The following is a 21,940-nucleotide window of genomic DNA, read 5'->3' on the forward strand; positions in this document are numbered from 1 at the left end:
AAATTACAAATTTTGTATTGTTCGATACATATGCTTACCGAACCGAAAGCACTGTATTGAACGGTTCAATGTCGATACAAATATCGTTGCACCCCTAATATATATATATATATATATATATATATATATATATATATATATATATATATATATATATGTATAGTACAAAAAAAAAAAAGCTAAGTGCGCTCTGTGATACTTAAAACCCTCTAAGTATCATGTTACAATGGAAAGTAATCAGGTCCTCACCAGGTTTTAAAATGGGGCCAATACAAGAACAAAACTCTGCACATTACACTGTGTTATTATTTAGGTGTGAGGAAACCTAAGAACGCATTTACAGTACCAGACAAAGCATACTATGACCTCATAGGAGAGTAATCCTAAGCACATCAACAAGAAAGCAAAAAAAAAAAAAAACCCCACAAAACATTAATAATCTAATCAAATCTACAATAAGTAGGATATGAGTAGAACTGAGGCATTATCATAGTCCACGGTTCAGACCCCATCTATTGTCCTCATGACAGGTGTCCATGAACAAATGTCTGCAAACCTCAATAAACTGAAGTGACTGTATAGAAGAGTACGGCAAAATGGCTCCACAAGTATGTGAAAGGTGATGAGAGGATACAAGCTACTGAATCATTGGATGTCATTAGTTTTTCACACACTGCTTATGCATTTTGTCTTTGTTAATTAAATCAATTATGACATAGTGTTAAACTTAATGTTCATCTCAAATTGTATTTACCTCATTTTAAAACCTGGTAAAAACTATACATAATTGTTTTATCACTCCCTTATAAAACCTTAGATTGATTTTCTTTTTACCATGACCTTAGGCTTTACAAAATGTGCAGAAATGACTGCATTTGTTTGGTTGTTTGTTTTGTTGCTTTGTTTTGGGGTGTTTCACACATGGACCTGCAGAACTTTGATCCTCTTTGAAACCATGCTCACAGTTAAAGATACTATCACTGACTAGAGTATCAGAAGGACGAATAACTTTTTTGCTAATTTTTAAATACAAATATAAATACGCTGCACAAAAATGAAAGAAACACCTTTTTAATCAGAGAATAGCATGTAATGAGTGAAACTTTGAGAACATGCGCCATCTGCTCCAGCCTGTCAAACATAAACAATCTTTCCTTTTAAGTACTTAGGAAATCCTTGAATTTATAAAAACAAAACAAAACTAACAAAAAAACCCACAAAAAAACCAGGAAAAAAATCACTGTATTCAGTCATAATACTTTTTCTGACTATATAAATGCAGTAGACACATAAACTGTGATGTTTTAATCCAAAAACACACCTTTGTTAAAAGTTACCAGTTTATGTTATAGACACACTGTATTAGATTCACACATGTACACCTCCCTGTTTGGTGTGTATTCTTTGTGCTTTTTGCCCTGAAACTCTGATTGTAAAGGGTCTGTGAACAGATTGTGTGACAATAGCCACAGAAAATGGAATTTGACACACAAATGATCACCGCTCACACAGTGCATGTAAGACAGGTGGACACATACAGTTAGCCCATAAATATTTGGACAGACAACTTTTTTCTAATACTGGCTCTGTACATTTTAAATGAAGCAAATCAAATGCAGTTGAAGTGCAGACTTTCAGCTTTTATTCAGTGGGTTGATCAAAAATAAATATGAGGAAGTAAAGCATGTTTTAACTCAACCCCTTCATTTAAATATTGTCTACCTTACCTTGCAAGCTGCTTTTAAAGCACCTTGAGGTAACTGTTACTGTGATTTGGTGCTGTATAAATAAAATCAAATTGAATTTCAGGGGTTTGAAAGTAATTGGACAAATTCAATAACTGAAAATAAAATGTCTGTTTCTAATACTTGGTTGAAAAGCCAAAGGCATTGACAGCCTGAAGTCTTGAACTCATGGTTTCCTCCTTTTTAATGCTCTGCCAGGCTTTACTTCAGTGACTTTCGGTTGATGTTTGTTTGCGGCCCCGTCTGAAGCTTAGTCTTCAACAACTGAAATGCACACTCACTTAGTTTAAGATCAGGTGACTGCCTTGGCCATTCAAGAATATTCCACTTGCTTTAATAAACTCCTGGGTTGCTCTGGCTGTATGTTTGGGTCATTGTCCATCTGTATTATGAAACAAGGCCCAATCAGATTGACTGCATTTAGCTGGATTTAGCAGACAGTATGTCTCTGAACACCTCAGAATTCATTCAGCTGCTTCTGTCCTGTGTCACATCATCAATAAACACTAGTGTCCCAGTGCCACTTGTAGCCATGTACACCCAAGCCATCACACTGCCTCCGTAGTATTTTACAGAGGATGTGGTTACTTGGACCATGAGCTGTTCCACTCCTTCGCCAACATTTTTTCTTGCCATCATTCTGGTAGAGGTTGATTTTGGTTTAATCTGTCTAATGAGTGTTTTTCCAGCACTGTGCAGGCTGTATTAGATGTTCACTTGGTTGGCTTTTGTGAATAGGTTTTTCTTCAGCATGGAAATGATTCTGCAATCACCCACCACTGTTGTCTTTGACGTCCAGGTCTTTTTGTGTTGCTGACTTCATCAGTGCTTTCTTTCTTACTCAGAATTGACAAAACTGTAGATTTTGCCATTCGTAATATTTCTCAGACAGCTTTTTTTTTTCTGTTTTTGCAGCTTTAGGATGTCTTATTCCACCTTCATGTAGAGCTCTTTTCACCACGTTTTCTGTTCATAGCAAAATCTTCCAAATGCAAGCACCACACCTCAAGTCAACTGCGGGCGTTTTATCTGCTTAATTGATAATGACATAACAAAGGAACTGCCCACACATGCAAATGAAAGAACACTTTGAGTCAATTGTCCAATTACTTTTGGTACCTTTGGTTAAGACGCTGAATCTCCTAAACCCCTTCATCCAGTTTGAATGTGGATACCATCAAATGACAGCTGCTGGACAACTTTAGAAAATACGAAATAGTTTGCAGATTTTGAACTTTGTTAGTTAATTGATTTGGTGGCAATGGAGGCGGCCTTCAATAGGAAAAGCTGTGAAATACAAAGTTCCTGTTTTTCCACTATGACAGTGCGTCCACAGTAAGAAAACAGGGCATTCTCTGTGAATTAACAACAAATTTATGTTTGTAATTATAAAATTACAGCACAAGACCTTTCTGTAATTTTCCACATTTATCATGTAGGATCAGAAAATAATGATTTTTGTTTATTGGATTATTGGAGTCTGATGTATTCAGAAATCACATTCAAAAGCTAGTGTGTTGTATTTCATGCTAAATGTAGCTATCAGTAATATGACTAACATTTTTTTTACAACATTCTGAGTTGAACATTTTTATATTTATTTTGGATCTTAAAATAGAAAAACTGCTTTAACTATGCAAATTATAGTAAAAGGAGACAAATGCTATTCACTTGCTTTGTAAATAAAGAAGCAATAAATAAAATAAAGTAAATGTATACACTTTTAACTAGATGCTTATGGTTTCATTACAGTATTTTGTATGATACATTGTGTATAATATATTTTATTGTTGTTATTTTAATTCATTTTATGATGGTATTCACTGCCATGAAGTCTACTGAGGAAAACTGTCCTGTCTGTATGTCTGAATGAATAAAGGGCATAACCAAAGACAATTTGGACTCTTTGAGTTTTAACAGGCCGTTGTATTTGTGATCATCTTAATTTCTAGTAAACATAAAGACTCAATTAGACGATTGGTTAAATTCAGAGGTGGAAAAAGTACAGGCATTCTGCAGGTTGAAGGACACATACTAGCACTGAAAATACTCCAGTAAAAGTGGAAGTACTGATTCAACTTCTTTACTCGAGTAAAAGTAAAAAAATACTCTGGTATCGATGGTCAATACTAGTGCGACAGGAAGTTCAGTATCTGTATTGGTATGAGCAATACTGGCCCTGTATTTATTTGGTATTGGATAGATACCTAAATCTGTGCAATGCGCACAGCACTACTTTATACTAAACAGTATGAAGGTGAAGTTCAATCAATCAATCAATTTAACCATCATCAGCTTAACTTCAAACAAATTTCTGCTACACTTAATGTAACCTAACTCTGACCATGAGCACCACAGCCACTGTGCACCAGTCCAGCACAATGCTTTGATTTAAATCCATCACATTCCTGCAAGCTAACCAGTTAATCCTGCACTAAACTGCAATTTTTTTCATGTAACCTTTTAATAGCATCTAGTCTATTTTTGTTGTTTTTTAGCACATTTCACATAATGTCACATGTGCACATGGAACGCCAGGACTGACATAATGAATTCGTTAAATACACCATTAAATAATTAATGAAATGTGGCATTAATTAATTAAAATTGTAAGTAATTAATTAAATCAATATTTATGACACATTTAATTAATTAATTATTGACTCACACTAACCCATAATTTATTGACATAATTAATTAATAACACATTTAAATAGTTATTGACAGTTTAAATTGATTATTTAATGATGCATTTATTTAATTCATTTTGGCACTATTGTCCCCTTCATGTCTCACCTTGAAATCATTTTATCTGTCAGCCTCACCCATCAACCTAAGTGGGCGGGGTTAACGCTGCCATTGCAGCTTCTCTCACATTTGATTGGTTGCCGTGCAAAGTAAGTCAAGACAGGTCAATCCTAGATAATCGATTGCTTGTGTGGACTTGGGGCAGCCAGGTATCCCAGAATGCATTTCAAATCACAGGCAGCAGTGGTGGTGGTGTAGTTTTAAAATACCCCGTTTTTCTGTCACCAACTACACTTTTAATAGTGTTTTAGTGTCGCGGCGTAATCTTCACATGTCTGGTCAGGTTGTCAACATAGAACATGTTTACAAAAGTGCTCAGATGTTTTCAGAGATGTCACTAGCTCTGCTAACAGTCAGCATGCAGAGTGCACCGAGCTCACAGCCCCGGTGTTCCAGCTTAACTGCTTTTTTTTTTTTTTTAGCTCAACAGGCCCGCAGTTTACCTGCATGCATCCTCCTCCTCACCTGTCAGCTGTTTAACACCTGCTGCTAATTCAAGAAACGCGCCCACGTTACCTGGTGATAGTCACAGTTTAACTGGGCAGCCGGTGCTCGATATAAAGCAATGTCAGCGCATTTTTCTGCACAAGAAAAGTAAATATAGATTTTTTTCCCCCGAGCGCAGAGCTGCTGGAGCTTGTTTCCCAACAGAGCACTTTATAAGCCAACCCACTTTATCAGCGGCTGATGTCCAATCACCGGCACACAACTTTGAAACCTCACCTGAGTTTTAGCTCTCAGTGGTTAAACGCTGGACTTCATTCACTCAGGTTCTGTCTGTCGGGTCACGTTTACTTCGCTGTTTTATTTACAACTGAGCAAATCGGTTTGGCTGAGGTTAAAGTTACGTTTCATAACTGCATAGTTTTACAGACCTTTAATGGTTCACTGGCACATGTGTTAGACTGAACTATTCGCTTTTCTTTATCTGGTGTGTTTTGGATTTAACAGTGAATTTTGAGATTAAACTGACTTTTAAAATGTTTTTATACAAAGAGGAAAGAGAAGGCGCATTTCCACTGAGAGGAGCAGAGTTTGCAACAGCATGTTCATCATGAAGTCTGCAACCTGGACAGAAATATTATATCATCTGTTTTTTAATAGTTATTCAACTGTATTCTAAGCACCAGCTGTCGGTTAGAATTTTTAGAGTTTACTTAACTAAAAATAAACGAGGTTAACATACAATTTGTGTGATTTTTTTTCCCGATTTTCTTTTTCGGTCATGTTATGTTTAACTGTCAAAGGATTATTAGAAACTATAAAACACATCGTGCAGACTTCTGGAGGGTAGAAGAAACTAATACTGCTCATAAATGAGACTAAAGGCAGGAAGGTGTCCTCTAAAACTAAACATGTTAATAGGACCTCCCTATTTATATCATAGTTTATGACATAGCACGTGTATTTCAGTAATAGCCTACTTATTTCAGTGTAGTGGTGAACAGTCGCACAGCTCACGTAGGCGTTATCTGTGATACTCCTTAACTATAATTTATCCAAGTTAACTTCAGTTAACCATTCAGACAGTTCTTTTGCAATGACAAACATAAACACTCATGTCGTCTGTAGGTTTTCGCAGTGCCAGCTGTTTAAATGACCTGTGCTTATGCAGTAACCATGGTAACCACAGACTCTGAGCAGCTGGACGCAGGTCAGACAACAATTTTACATATATGATCTTAAAACAGGACGCAGCAACTATACGTGCTGGCCTCATATCAAATGTGTACATAGACTGAGTCTATGTTTGACGTTTGTTTTCTATCTAATCTTCCTCTCAAACACTTAAACAGCAGCGAGTCTGCAGCTGAGGGAATACAAACTCAAATTGTCGGAACAGGTTTGATTGATTTATCAAATGTATAAATGTTATTCTAATCTGCTGCTGAGTCTCTTATGCTGATGAAAATGGAGGTAACACAGATCATGAACATCTGTTCAACCAATCACATTCATTCCACTTTGATCTGCGACAAACTGATGCGTTCATCTCTGTTGCGTTAGACTGCTGTATTTTTGTTCTTTATACTGTAGATTTTCACGTCTCTGGAATAGTTGGCAGTAATAAGGATGATTTTCTGTAAAATCATATTGATATGATCCGTGAATTATTCGTAGATGACTGTTAGATTAGTTTGATGCTGCCGACACTTTCATGTGACCAAGCTGGGAAACTCTGTGTTAAATCAGAGAGCAGAAGATATCGTGCTGACCTGGCTCCATGGTGTACAGGGCCGTTTACCCTCATGATTAATATTTGCAATAAAAATATCAGCTGAACATCATGAAGTATGTGTTTCATATGTCGAACAACCTTTGTACAGTTAAACCTAGTAGTTACTACATGACAGAAAACCAATGTTATCTCTTTTAATAAAGTTTATGCGTTTATACACAGGTCATGCTGATTATTGAACAAAAACCCAAAGATCAGATGTGAATCAGATTTATTTGCTCTCCCTCCTCCTTAAACATGTTTTTAATGTTAGTTATAATTCAGAATTGGCGACTGAAACAGGTATGACACATACGAACATCAGGAAATAAAAACCCGATAAATATAACCTCAGTAAATGAAGTCAGTGTATGGCAGCTGACTACCGGGACCTGCATTTTGTCGGCGGTAATAACAGCTCGATTGCTTACAAAGCAAGCGGGTCTATCCCACGCTTTGCCGTGAGACTGGGCAGACATCTCCAAAATTATCGAAGCACTTTTGCAAAGAGGCTGTATCTTGACAAACCAACCAGATATCTGAAGATTAAACCACTACATTCTCGGCTAAAAAATATTAAAGCGGTATTTGGTGACACACAAACAGGGTTTTTCAAAGTACAGTTCTGTTAGTTTCAACATGCTGGTTCTTGTGTGCTAAAAACAATGGCCACCAGGCCAAAGCAATGGTTTTTACTGGATCAGTGTTAACCCCGCCCCCTGAGGTTGACAGATAAAATAAATTCGTGGTGAGACCTGAAGGACTCAATAGTGCCAAAATGAATTAAATATATACACCATTAAATAATTATTTAAATGTGTCAATAATTAATTAAAATGTGAAATAAATAAATAATTAATTAAATCTGTCAAAAATATTTATTTAATTAATTATCTCCCATTTTAATTAATTATTTACAATTGTAATTAATTATTGCCACATTTAATTAATTATTTAATGGTGTATTTAATTAATTCATTATGGCAGTCCTGGTGTTCCATATGTGCAGACCCAATATCTGATTTAAAAACGTGAGGACTTATATTTAAGCTTTAAATTGCCAGTTATCAAACACCAATGAGCAGTCCTTATCTTTAAATATAAATTCTCTTCCTCATCTCCTGTCCTGTCTTTACCTTTGTGAAAAACTGCTGGTATACCTTTAGCCAGCAGACAAACTGTAGGCCCAAACAGTTTATGTTTGCTGAGCTGATAGAAACGCGGAACTTAAAGTTACCTGCAACTTAAAAAACATGACTCCCTTTATGCTTCTCTCACTACTCGTTTGTAGCACTACCTAGATGCTTTATATAAGTATGGTAACTGTAACTTATAGACATCTGCACTCGTTTTGGTGTTGTGCCTAAAAACAAAACAACAACAACAACTAACTTTAACCCCTGTATAGGGCACATGGTTTTGTCTCTTTAATCACTTTTGATGCAAAATGTCTTGACAATTAATACACAATTAATATTGTCTTCCAAGTGTTAATTTTTAGGCTCAAATCAGTTTGATGTACAAAGGCTAGCAGTGACATGAAAAAACTCTCCTCAGAGCCTATTTTGAAAATGTAGGGAGTAAAAAGTACAGACTTTTGGGATGCTGGTTTAGCTTAGTGCATTGAGCGGGTCAGCACATGCCATATGGTTGAGAGCGGCTGGCCCGAGTTTTAGTCTGACCCGCAGCTCTTTGCTGCATGTCTTGCCCTCTTCATCTGCCCCTACCTTCCTGTCCTCTCTTCACTGTATCTATCGAATAAAGTTGAAAAAGGCTCCCAAAAAATAGAGTACAGATATATTCTTTAAAATGTAGAGATTAAAAGTTCTCAAAAAATAATTAAAATGGTAAATGGCCTGTATTTGTATAGCGCTTTACTTAGTCCCTATGGACCCCAATGCGCTTCACACTACATTCGGTCACCCACACATTCACACACTGGTGATGGCAGCTACATTGTAGCCACAGCTGCCCTGGGGCGCACTGACAGAGGCGAGGCTGCCAGACACTGGCGCCACCGGGCCCTCTGACCACCACCAGTCGGCAACTGGTGACGTATCTTGGCCAAGGACACAACGACCGAGACTGTCGGAATCGGGGCTCGAACCGGCAACCTTCCAATTACAAGACAACCTGCCAACTCTTGAGCCACGATCGCCAATTACTAAAGTAAAGTAAAGATACCTGAAAGTTCTCCCTATCATTTGTATATGCACTTCTTTACTTCCTTCCTCTGGTTAAACTGTAATGGGCAGCTAGCAACTCATTGTGGTTCTGCCATCCTCATGCTCTACTAGACAATTGAAATTTTGTTATGAGTGCATCTTGTTAGAAGGGCATGACATTGAGAAGGACCACTTCTGAAACAATCCAGCAGAATAAACACATTCTCTTCACACTTTTTTACATTAACTCCTGATTTCAACCTGGATGAGCTGAAATACTATATTTATTCATCCCATTAGCAAATATTACAATGGAGAAGAAAAAGACAAAAAATGGAGCTGCATCCTCATCAAAACACCCTCAATGACTGGACTCATTCACCAATTTGCCAACCCAGACAAAATCAACCTCTTCATCTCAGGTTAGCGACACATTATTTCTTGAGATCAAAAGCTATCAGTGCTGATGCCAGTTTGTTAAACTGTTGCACAACGAACACCTGGTCCTCATAAGAAAGCAAGTTATTAAAAAAAACCCGGAATGCAATAATCTCTGTTGACAAACTATATTGAAGGACAATTTTTAAACAGATGAAGCCTTCTTGGCTCTGCTAAAAAAAACAATGTCGTGAAAAGAAAAAATGTGTAGATGATCACGTACTACTAGTGGTGGCCAAATAATGCTTTCTGAAGCATTGAAAAAGGGTTCATTACTCAAAGCTTTTACACAGTCCTCTTTGGTGCCATCTGCTGGACAAAAATATGAAGAGCTGCTTGAATCTACAGCTTGCAATCAACGATTTTGTTACAATTGCCCACTCAAGAGAGCTGAGTTGACAACTTCTGTATAATATCACGTGACAGTTCTGTCTGATATCGGGATACTGTTTATGTTATGTCTGTTTCACTATGAAATAATTTTGATGAATGAACCTTCCTTGTTTAAAACATGTACCATGGTATGGTCTCTCTTTGATTGTGACATTATGTATAATAATTTACAAGAGACTGTTACAATAGGTTGGGAGTGTGCTGTGATGTCCTGCCTCCATGTGGTTATGTAATTATCCAGTGGACAGGTACATTTGATATACTCTATTATAACTTTTATGTGTAGTGTATTTCTTATGTATGTTTGTGACCTGTGAGCAGGATTTGTAATGAACTGGTAAAATAAAAACACAAAACATATAAAGTTATTCTATTTGTTTGTTTTTTATTTAGGAATAGGCAGAAAGTCCTCTCTTCCTCGCTGGCTCCATGACATCTCGCACACTGGTTCACTATCTCTCGCACAGAATCATCACAAAACGTACCAAAGATCCCACCAATGATTTACTTCATTAAACCATTGAATCAGGTACTGAAAGCAGTGACGTGACTCGGGTTAGATGAACCAAGCCTCAGCATAGTGCTTCTCAAGCACTGTGTTGTTTTTCTAATAGAGGCACCAGCGCTTCAGAAAACAGTTTGTTAGCCTCTTACTTACTTTTTTTTTTTTGATGATGCATTAAAAGACCATATTTCACTGAGAACAAGTGATTCTGACGTGTACAGTGGTCCCTCGTTTATCGCGGTAGTTACGTTCTAAAAATAACCCGCAATAAGTGAAATCCACAAAGTAGCCAGCTGTATTTTTACAATTATTATAGATGTTTTAAGGCTGTAAAACCCTCACTACACTTTATACACTTTTCTCAGACAGGCATGAACATTTTCACGCTTTTCTCTCTTGTTTAAACTCTCAAAGTTCAAACCTTCGTACACTCGAAAAAATCTGTTGTTGAATGATGTTGAATTTAATCATGGCACCTTTTTCCACGTGATTTAACCAAGTACAATAACCCATTTTTGACCATGGCAAACCAATGCATTTGACATTTGGTGGTTTAATGTAATCAGATTACATTGGATCAACATAGTATACTTGCATTGATTTGAAGTGATTTATTGAAGTATGTAAAGCGAAATCTGTTTTAATTCATTTTACACAAGTTAAACACTTCAGGAAAACACAATCTTGTTGTTTGAACAACTACTTTGTTAATCAAGGCAATTACTGCTAGTCTTGCTTAATGAACCAATATTGGAGTTGATGATTTCATAGAGATAAACAATCATCTGCACTTACATTCATGGATAATTTAGAATGACCAATTAAGCTCACTCTAATAACCCACTGCAAACCAACCAGATTGTGGATTTGAACCCATGCCCTTCTTGCTAAGAGGCAACAGCACTAACCATCACACCACCAAACCAAATCCAGGCTTATCAAAACTAGGAAACCTATGATTACAAGGCTTGATACAGAATTTTCTGTACATTTTTGTCCTTGAGAGGTTAAACCACAATAAATAGCGATAGCATACACGTGGTGTGGTGTAGTTGTCTGCCTCTTAAAATTCCAGCCATTTTCCTGCAGTTTGACGTCTAATGTGATCTTGTAAATTTTGTGAGTCCAGGCAACTAACCACTCTTACAACAAGATTGTATCATGTCACCTCAACAAGAACAAATTAAGTTGCTGAATTTCATGCAGATGCTACATGATTTAATTATGTTCACCATAGAAACGTGAAATTATTTAGTTCAAATTACAAGTTTGAATCTTGTACATGTAACAACCACCCAATTTCATTTTTTTTGAGTGTAAAAACACAAGTCCAGTATTATAGAATGAAACCAAAGGCACCTGCAGGTCCCTTTGACAGTGCAAAAGTTTCATCAACATTGTTGTTTGTTGGGGAGAAAACATATAAACGTACAGTACAGCACTTCAGAATCACACTGCTAGCAATCGAAGATCTATGTAAATCTTACAAGCTGAACACATTCTGTAGTGTACAGGAGACACGGCATGAGACTGATTGACAATGGTCTACAGCCAATCAGGAAGCAGAACAAAATGCGCTGTAAATGAAAAAAAAAGAAAGAAAGAAAACATGCAAAATTGCACAAAAAAATCCACGAAACAGCGAGGCTGTGAAAGGTGGACCGCGTTATTGTGAGAGGCCGCTGTACTCCCTGAGAATTTATAATAGCAGTTAATGTAGTGAAATGACACTGTTCTTGTTTAAACATGTTCATTTTGTCATTTTGAGTATAATTTGAAATTCTTAGCTCAAACTGAATAAAAGATGTTTGAATTACATCTATCTATATGATGATGCACAAAAACAACGTATTTCACTGAGAACCAGCAGATTTTGAGGTGTATGCAATAGCCAACGTAATTGCGATTAATGTGTTGAAACGAAAATTAAAGATTACATTTTGTCATTTTGAATATGATTTCAAACTTTTAGCTCAAACTGCTGGAAAACCTGTTTGCCCATAATCATTGTCCTATCTACTATAGTTTACATTTATGAAATAACTGTTTGTCAGACTATAGTCCCTGGTTTTTGGGCTCCTATTATCCAATTACATACATTTCAGTGTAATATTACTCAACTGTAACCACTGTTGCTACCATGATATTATGTGAATATTAACCGTTTATTACTTTGGTAACTGAACATATCCATCCATCCATCCATTCGCTTCCGCTTATCCTTTTCAGGGTCGCGGGGGGCGCTGGAGCCTATCCCAGCTGTCATAGGGCGAAAGGCGGGGTACACCCTGGACAGGTCGCCAGTCTGTCGCAGGGCTAACTGAACATAACTGAACTATAATTACCTCTATCAGTGCGCCCCAGGGCAGCTGTGGCTACAATGTAGCTGCCATCACCAGTGTGTGAATGTGTGTGTGAATGGGTGGATGACTGAATGTAGTGTGAAGCGCACACATGGTGCACACGTGAGAAGTGGAACGAAAATCAGACATGATTCCAAACATTTTTTACAAATAAATAACTGCAAAGTGGGGTGTGCGTAATTATTCAGCCCCCTTTGGTCTGAGTGCAGTCAGTTGCACATAGACGTTGCCTGATGAGTTCTAATGACTAAATAGAGTGCACCTGTGTGTAATCTAATGTCAGTACAGATACAGCTGCTCTGTGACGGCCTCAGAGGTTGTCTAAGAGAATATTGGCAGCAACGACACCATGAAGTCCAAAGAACACACCAGACAGGTCAGGGATAAAGTTATTTAAATTTAAAGCAAGCTTAGGCTACAAAAAGATTTCCCAAGCCTTGAACATCCCACGGAGCGCTGTTCAAGCAATCATCCAGAAATGGAAGGAGTATGGCACAACTGTAAACCTACCAAGGCAAGGCCGTCCACCTAAACTCACAGGCCGAACAAGGAGAGCGCTGATCAGAAATGCAGCCAAGAGGCCCATGGTGACTCTGGACGAGCTGTAGAGATCTACAGCTCAGGTGGGGGAATCTGTCCACAGGACAACTATTAGTCGTGCACTGCACAAAGTTGGCCTTTATGGAAGAGTGGCAAGAAGAAAGCCATTGTTAACAGGAAACCATAAGAAGTCCCGTTTGCAGTTTGCCACAAGCCATGTGGGGGACACAGCAAACATGTGGAAGAAGCTGCTCTGGTCAGATGAGACCAAAACCTTAGACTAAGGCGCATTGGTTTCATTGATTCCTGCAAAAGCCTAACTTTTTACCTGAAATTGCATGTGATTACAGGGTAATTGCACCTTAGTTGTGGGTCTTAGTGTGCAATTGCTTGATTGTTTCCAGCAAAAACACGACTTCTTATTAACATGTTACTTGCACCATACTCACGGTTCATCCTAGTCATAAAAAGGAAGAGAACATTTTTGAATCTTTTGTTTTTAGAGCTTGCGAGTGCAACTGAACTGGATGAATTTTACTAAAAGTTAAAGAGCCAGCAGCTTGAATTTGCTTTCCTTATATTTTTTATTTCTTACTGTAAACTGGTGACAGAGCAGTGAAACTTTGTTATTTGAAATGTAAAAAATTTCAGATAACAACAACAAACAAATAACAATAATCTGCTTAAAGCAACATTAGTAACTGTGGCCATCTCATAAATCCCAGTTTTCTACCGACACTAAGGCTAGATCCACACATACATAAATTTTTTAATTAGGATTTTCAGCTTTTGTTATGAAAAATATCTCTGTTTCTGTCTGTGTATCTCTCTGTACCAGATCTGAACTGTAAAGAAGTTATTTAAAGATAAATAATGCCAAAGCAGATAACAGATTTAGTATCACTGCATAACTTTATAGCTCTAAAAAAGGCAAAATGCTAAAAATGAGAATTTATGGTGTTAGAATATCAGACAGTCTTTCATGGTAATACTCGTAATTTTCTTTGCAGTCCTCCCACAGATTCAGAGGCTGATCCTCATTCTCAACAAATGTATCGCAGGTGTAAGTGAAATCTAGAGGCTTCATCATCCTCAGTTTACAGCCTGCAGCGTGCAGGGTCCTCAGCCCAGCCTGGATCTCTCCTTCCTCCCACTCAAACAGCCGAGCAGCAAAGATATTCAACTTAAGATTTTTCCGGTCCGTCAATAGTTCAGCTATCTTTGTAGCACAAGTTGAACAGGGACTGGAGGACACGTACCTGGAAAAAAACAAGGCAGAATTCAAATTAAAATACATTTCTTTTTACTTGTCAGTATACAGCAAAATCTAATTTATGTCACTGGATGCTTTTATTGTATCTAGTTTGATTGTCTCATAGTCTGAGAACAAATGATATACCAGACGAACAGTGTGGGGCTCAGACATATTCCACATTTTACACAGGTACACAGGAGTCTCACACTGAACTGCCCACCCAGGCCACCATCTGGTATGGAGCAGAATTTTGCTTTAAAAAAGGCAGGAAAAAAAAAACTTTTAGATGTTGCAGCCTTTTACATACAATGAATGCCTTTCGTGACAAAGCTTCAAGGTATATATGTCTCCTCTCAAGCTCAAATGAGGGATCTGCTGCTTGTTAATCAAACATGTAAACCAGTATTCTATGGAGCCAAACCAAATAGAAGGTGGCCTGATAGAGTTGTCTTTTTGAGTTCTTTTGCAGTGTTTCAGTGAGATCAATTTTAACATCCATTTTGCTGAGGTTTCAAATACTGCAGATGCCTTCACCTTTTGCGTGTTTACCCATCTTGTCTAATGAAACAGCCTAGCTGAGCAGGTTCAGGCTCAGTGTGCACTGAAAACTATTTGATTGGATAAATGTAATAACTTCAACCAGCTGTTCTGTTAACAACCCATGTTCATTTTCATTAATATTAGTAACTAATAGTTTTAATTCCCCCTGTCATTATTGTATGTATGATTTTTGCCTTGAAGGGTGAAACTAGAGGTGAGTGGGTCTAAAATGGAGACTTCTGACCTGACTGAAACAAGAAATAAGTTTCGACTAAACTGCCACGTTCTCAAGACCACACGATACTTTAAACAAATATTGTACCAGGTGACTGTATATTTGACTGCAGGGTTGCAATGTGGCAAACACTGAGCGAAGAAGGCCTCCTCAGCATGAGTCCCAGCATGTTCATCCTCCAGGTAGCCTCTTAGCAGTCCATCTGATGTGTTTCCTTTATCCACCAAGTAACAAAGTAAGGTCTTGTTGCGTCCTGAAGAGTATTCAACATTCTTGAACTGGAACTTATAGATAAAAGGATCTATCCTGTCCCTGTATAAAACAGAATAAGTGAAAAAAAAACATTTGCTGACATAATATTTTATAGATGCATTTTTCAATCTCGTAGAGAAAGAAACAAAATGGTCTTATATATAGTCAAAAACGGGGGCGCTAGTGAGCCCCGAATGGAGTAGACATGGTTCTGTGGAGCTCCTCATACTCTCTTCACATTTTGGACTTTATTGCCTTATCCCTCAGAATTCCTGATTTCACTGAAGAATACTTGTTTCCTAACTCAAACAGGATGCCCAAATTAAAAGCTGAAAAAGCTAAAAAGCAGGATAAGCCTCTGAACAGGACCAACACCGCTCCCCCTGAACCAGTCGACGAAGCTGAACTAACCTCGGAGCCTGCTAAAGACGTGGACAATGGTGATAAAAGTTTTTTCAAGGTTCTTTCTGAAATTCAGAAAATAAATATCATGATGACTGAAAGGTTTGACAGTCTTGAAGTGTCTCTTGCTATATCACAGGCATCTTAGACGAGTATCTGCGGTTGGCTACAGGAGGTTGAAAACGCTAGCTCTGATCACCACCATTGTCTTTCCCTTGTTGAGAAAACATGTTTAAAATTGCAAGCGGATAATGAGGCGATCATCATCCCCGGGTAACTATAGCGCGGATTCATCGCGTTCAAGTGAGAGAGAAGACACTACAGCTTGCTCGGGAGCAGTTTCCCTTGAACTTTAATGGCAAGGCGATTCACATCCTCCCTGACTTCCCGACGAAGGTGGTGAAACAGCGACAGGTCTTCCAGGACGTGCGTAAACGCCTAATGGATGCTGAAGCTCCGTGTAGTTTCTACTATCCAGCGCGTTTACAGGTAACGCATGGCTCCATGGTCAAAGCGTTCACCACGCCCCGTGAGGCTGAGGATTTTTTGGGAACTATACAGGAAGGCATCTCTGATATCTCATTTGAAACTCATTGCATCGGGATGTATGTGACTATTTCATTTTTCTCTCAACTATGTTGGCATTGAGGGTATTTTTTTTTTTCTTTTTTTGTGGGGGGAGGTTGGAAAGCTCGTCACCTTGGACCGTTTAGTTCGTAATGGTCATGTGGACCCTCTGTGAGTATGCAGGGTTTTTTCTTTGTCTGGGAAAGTGGGATGGGGGGAAGAGGGTTATGTTTTTTGTGTTGTCGGTATGTTGTACTTATTAATGTTATACAAGGGCAATTCATGTGTACACTGCTATTTATTATTTCTGGAGTGAATCCTAATTCATCATCGCTAAGTGGTGGCATTAGATTTGTGAGCTGGAATGTGCGAGGAATGGGGCATGTGCACAAATGAGCTAAGGTTTTTTTCTCGCTTGAAATCGCTAGCTGCTGATGTTGTGTATCTTCAGGAATCTCATATGAAACAGACTAAAGAGAGGTTGCTCAGGTGCTCCTGGACTAATCATATTTTTCAGTCGACATTCTCCAGTAAAGCCCGAGGAGTGGCTATATTGATCCGTAGAACAGTCCCATTTAGACATGAGTCCACGGTTAGTTAGTTAGTGATCCGAATGGTCGATTTGTTCTGGTGACGGGCCATATTCATGCAACCCATGTTACTTTATTGAATTTATATGGTCCTAATTTTGATAGCCCAGCTTTCTTTTAACAAATATTTAATTTGTTACCTAGTCTCGCTGATACTCATGTAATTTTAGGAGGCGATTTTAATTGTGTACTTGATAAACACTTGGATAGATTCTACTCAAACCTCCCAGTTGATTAACGCTTTGACTGTTCTGAATAATATGTTGAGTTCTACTAACCTAGTTGATGTTTGGAGACTGTGTAACCCTACTGGTAGAGATTACTCTTATTTTTCACAAGTGCACAAATCGTACTCCAGAATAGATTATTTTTTGCTTGATTCTAAATTGATGTCTAAAGTTGTATGCTCAACTTATCACAACATCTTGATCTCGGATCACTCTCAAACCACTTCTGTGGAACGAAACAACAGGGTAACTGGCGTTTTCACCCGTCACTCCTGTCTGAGACATTCTTTTGCCAATTTATGACAGCTAAAATATCAGAATTCTTGGAAACAAGACGTTTCTGATTCGATTTTATGGGAAACACTTAAAGTGGTAATGCAAGGAGATTTCTTTTGAAACTTCGAGGAAAAAAAGAATGCCGGAAACGCCTGTTAGAAATAGAAATTGAATTAACACAGTTAGAACAGGACCACAAGGCCTCGTCTTGTCCCTCTTTGTTTCAAGACATCATTAAAAGGAAGTTTGTGTATAACACAATTTTATCTAGTCAAGTAACAAATCAGTTATTTAGGATCAGACAGAAGCATTTTGAGTTTGGAGATAAACCCCATAAGCTTCTTTCTCTGCAGCTGAGAGGCCTTAAATCAAGATCAGGCGAAATTTTAATCAGCCCTAAAGCTATTAATGAGTGATTTAGAGAATATTATGAAGAGCTCTATATGTCGAAATCTTGGGGCAATATTTCTGATTGGTTAAGGAAGCTGGATCTCCCGAAAATGAATGACGCTGCACTAGAGGCTTTAAACTCAGAAATTACTATTGAAGAAGTTTCAAAAGCTATTAAGTCATTCCCCAATGGAAAGTCCCCAGGCCCAGATGGGTTTGGCATTGAATTGTATAAAAAATACTCTGAAAAGGTGGTCCCGCTTTTATTGAGAATGTTTAAGCATTCTTTCCATACTCAAGCATTTCCCCGTACGCTATGTGAAGCTAATATTTCTTTGTTATTGAAAGAAGGAAAGGATGAAACACTAATGACGAAACGTTTCTCCCACAAAACGCTATGTCCAGATGAACAGAATCAACTTTTGGAGATTTGCTTCCCTGGATGATTGAGAATGCATCAAGATGTTGTCTGTTGTTTTTTTAGTGTCTTTTTTTTCCTTATATCAAAAAATCCCAAACTTCTTTGTGAAAACAGGTTGCTTTTTGACCAGTGACTGTATAAAAGATGAATGACATGGTTCCACTTCCAACAACTGCACAGAAATGAAACCAAAATTTCCTGTTTGTGCAGGCTGCCATGTTGCACATTTGGAGCCAGATTCTGCACAGCAGTGACTTCAGGTAGAGTCACTGCGTCAAACCCCAACCACAAACCTCAGCTCTACTTTAAAAATGGCACCATACCACTTTTTTATGTCTGATACTGATTTCATAATTTTGGATTTTTGCCAATACCGATATGAATCTGATACAGTCTTTTATAATCAATGAAACTGTTTTTTTAATGTTTTACTCCATTTTGTATAGGGTCATACTCAAGTTTGAAAAAACAAAACACTAAAGCTATTCTAGGTTATACCCATATCCAAATAATACACTGGACCCAAAATATTTCGCAGTTCAGCAATACTGATCTTTCTGTTTAAACTTTTAGCAGAACTTTAAATCTAAGTATTTAAAGAAATATTCAGAAAGTAACATAAAATACAATTTTATGCAGATTTCAAAAACTTTTTGGTTCTGAAAAAAAGAAGTGCAATACTAGGACAAAATAAAGTTAGTATTCAACAACTTAAAAAATTGACCCTTCTATACTTTAAGCTGAACATAAATAGATTTCCAGAGTGGAAAGCAGTGCAAATAAATGCAAACACAGCTTCACGATACTCATCTGTTATCAGGATGGATGTCAGTGTAAGCTGCTTCTATCACGTTTAACCTGAGAAAGAATTTCATGTAATTTCTATACAACACTTAACAAATGTATGACAAAAGTGTTTTTCATAGTTTTTTTTTCCGAACCACCAAACCAAATAATTTCCCCCAGGGATCAATAAAGTATTCTGATTCTGAAACCGTTTAGCCATGTGTCGTTCCAAGGTAGGTATCCCCAATAGAAACCATTTCTCTTGCGTTGGGAGCACATGCTGGGCGCTCCAAATCACGGACAAACAGTATCCCACATTCTTGATTTTTATTTCACAAACACTTCTTATAATGACTACCTACTCCTGAAACTTTGGAGGTTTTAGTTACAGGAGGATAAAAACTAATTATCAGGCAAAATGTCCTTCATTTGTTAGAATAATCCCCTACAATACCACGTGAGAACAATAAATATATAATTTTCTGCTGTAACCCTCAAACTGAATGGTAATGTAACCACACTCACTTTTCACTTTTTCAAAAAACTAAAACATCACTACTTCCATGTCTAATTGTGTGTAATGGAGGCGGAGTAAACTGGATCTCTGTGCCCAGCAAATGCTCGTGACACAGGGGTAACTTATCTTGTCGGGGATACCTACCTTAGCACAACACTTGGTTTGGCAGCGTGTAGCAAGGCTCCAGATGCTTACAGTGTGAACTCCAGACTGCCCGACAGGTCTCATACACAACAGCTGCTCTGTCACGTGACGCATACTGCTCCAACGTGCTAAGGTTGGCCTGGCCTATGCATTGTTGCAAGTTTTGTGAGATGCTTTTGTGTTATTTAATGGATCGGATTACTTTTCTCCCCGATATCCGACAAGTAATTTAGGTCAGATTAAGACCGATACCGATAGTGTATATCGGATCGGTCCATCTCTAGTTTACTGTGACTGACAGCTTGCTAAATTAAGATAAATACAACCACGTTGCTATAATTAAAAAGACATATGCCTTAACAGCTTATAGTTGATCAGTTTGTTGCTCCTATCATTAAGAACTTTGCTAGATTAACCGTTTAGCATGCACACAGTGTTAGAGGCTTGTGCTAGCTAGTTAGCAATGCTTCACACCTGTGTTACTCTTGTAGTCTATATAGTCGAATGATTCGGCACTCCTATTTTAGACTGAGATGACATCAGCTGCCCACTGCACAGAGGCCCAGAGGAAGTGTTAATGTCAGAAATATCTGAAAATTAAATGTTGTCCTTTAGGATTTTAACTAAGACTGAGGATCAGACCCATTTTGCACTCACAGGTCACTCTACAGCCTGGTAACATGGGAACTTTAAATAAAATGTTCAATGTAAAAACATAGCAGCAGGTTTCATATAAGTGTAATTAGATCTTTTTATTTGTTAACAGGATCCAGAGTCCATATTATTATCTACAGATACATTCACCCTGAACAAAGATGGGTGAAGAAGACCATCAGGAACAAGCTGTTCCCACTAATATGGAGGAGGCGGGGTTTATGAAGCTAGACAACAGGGGGCGATAAAGACATTTTGGCTTAATTTTTGGGGAGTTGTTAGGTCATCGGTGTTTTACATGGATGTTTTACATGTTCTAAAGTCATTGTTTTTTCCCAAAGCTGAATTTAACACATGGGCATTTTCTGCCTGTAGGACAAAACCATGCATGACAAGTATTGTCCCAGATCGGTGGGAGATATCATCATCCATGGAAAATCAGATTAGATCAAGGCAACACAGAGAGAAGTTAGCCAACTATCAGAACTGCAGAAAACTGCGATGACGAAAGGAATACCTACAAAATATCCTGTCAGTGGCCGGAGAACTATATGAAAAAACCCCCACCAAGGTTGGAGATGGAGCAATACTGGAAGAGTATATGGGAGATGGACAGAACGCATAACATGCTCAGTGGCTAGTAGAGCTAACACCACGCAGACCACAGCAAAATGAACATGTTACAGTAACAGACATCTAAGAAAGAGTCGCAGAAAAAACAGACAGAAAAACTGTGTAAGATGCATTTATTTTAAAATAAATTTGTCAAAGGGGTAACCTACCCTGTAATTATTTCAAAAGGAGGTAGTTCCATTGGCTCCAACTGAAAATCTCCAGTATGGCAACTGGTGGTTGCTGCTTCAGCTGATGCAACTTCTCTATTATCCACAGTTTCCTGTTCTTTGTTCTTTTTTTCTTTTGCATCCTTTGCGATTTCAGCAACTTAATTTTCTTCTTTTTGTCTTCTTTTCACGAGTGTTTGACATTTTTCATCCATGGCCAAAGAAATATACTGTCAAGGGAGGTAAGGACTAGTGAGCAAGAAGGAGAAGAATGATAGATGGGGGCAGGGCTGAGAAAAAGAAGAAAGGAATGCAGCCAATGAGAGAAGGAGAGAGTCAAAAGGAGCAGCCCATATAGGTGAGACAGTAGTTCAAAGGATAAATCTGGCTAATATTAAGTTTTGTTTATTTGTTTGTTTGGTGTCAAGGTGAGGAAATCTAAGGGGAACAATTTCACAGAGATTACAGCAAATAACTAAAAATCTCTGAGAGATAGGATAGGTGACAACCCACATTTATTCTTGGAACAGAAATGCAAAGATATTTAAAAACAAAAAAACTTTATCAGCACTTTAATCTAAAAATAGCAGGAATGGGATTAGCCTTTAAAGGCTTAATTGGGTCAAACCAGAGTAAGACGCACAGAAGCAGCTGCCCGGTCTGTGAGCTGCAGCTATTTAAAGACCTTGAGAGTGGGGGAAGCATTGCTAAATTTGTTGTCAGTGAT

At 37.9% G+C, this 21,940-nt stretch overlaps 1 protein-coding gene across 1 annotated transcript; it reads right to left on the bottom strand.

Moving 5' to 3' along the window:
- Positions 1-10,800: 10,800 nt before the first annotated feature.
- Positions 10,801-21,504, bottom strand: LOC146708769 (C->U-editing enzyme APOBEC-2-like). Its single transcript, XM_085455587.1, has 3 exons — positions 21,214-21,504; positions 15,293-15,517; positions 10,801-14,434 (listed from the first exon to the last, which is right to left on the bottom strand). Exons 1-3 carry the CDS (start codon positions 21,243-21,245, stop codon positions 14,128-14,130), a joined length of 564 nt encoding a protein of 187 aa, XP_085311713.1. The 5' UTR covers positions 21,246-21,504; the 3' UTR covers positions 10,801-14,127.
- Positions 21,505-21,940: the final 436 nt, after the last annotated feature.

The sequence above is a fragment of the Copadichromis virginalis genome, linkage group LG5 (genome assembly GCF_057382275.1).
Source record: "Copadichromis virginalis isolate Kocher_CV1m ecotype Utaka linkage group LG5, C_Virginalis_male_GT1.1, whole genome shotgun sequence".
Taxonomy (NCBI): Eukaryota; Metazoa; Chordata; class Actinopteri; order Cichliformes; family Cichlidae; genus Copadichromis; species Copadichromis virginalis.

Bases quoted from the DNA above. Each gene is read 5' to 3' on its own strand.
- LOC146708769 (XM_085455587.1), bottom strand. From the start codon at position 21,245: ATGGAACTACCTCCTTTTGAAATAATTACAGG. The intron at 15,518-21,213 runs GTAGGTTACCCC...TGTTTTATACAG, and splicing joins CCTTTTGAAATAATTACAGG to GGACAGGATAGATCCTTTTA. The intron at 14,435-15,292 runs GTACAATATTTG...GTTTTTTTCCAG, and splicing joins GTCAAATATACAGTCACCTG to GTACGTGTCCTCCAGTCCCT.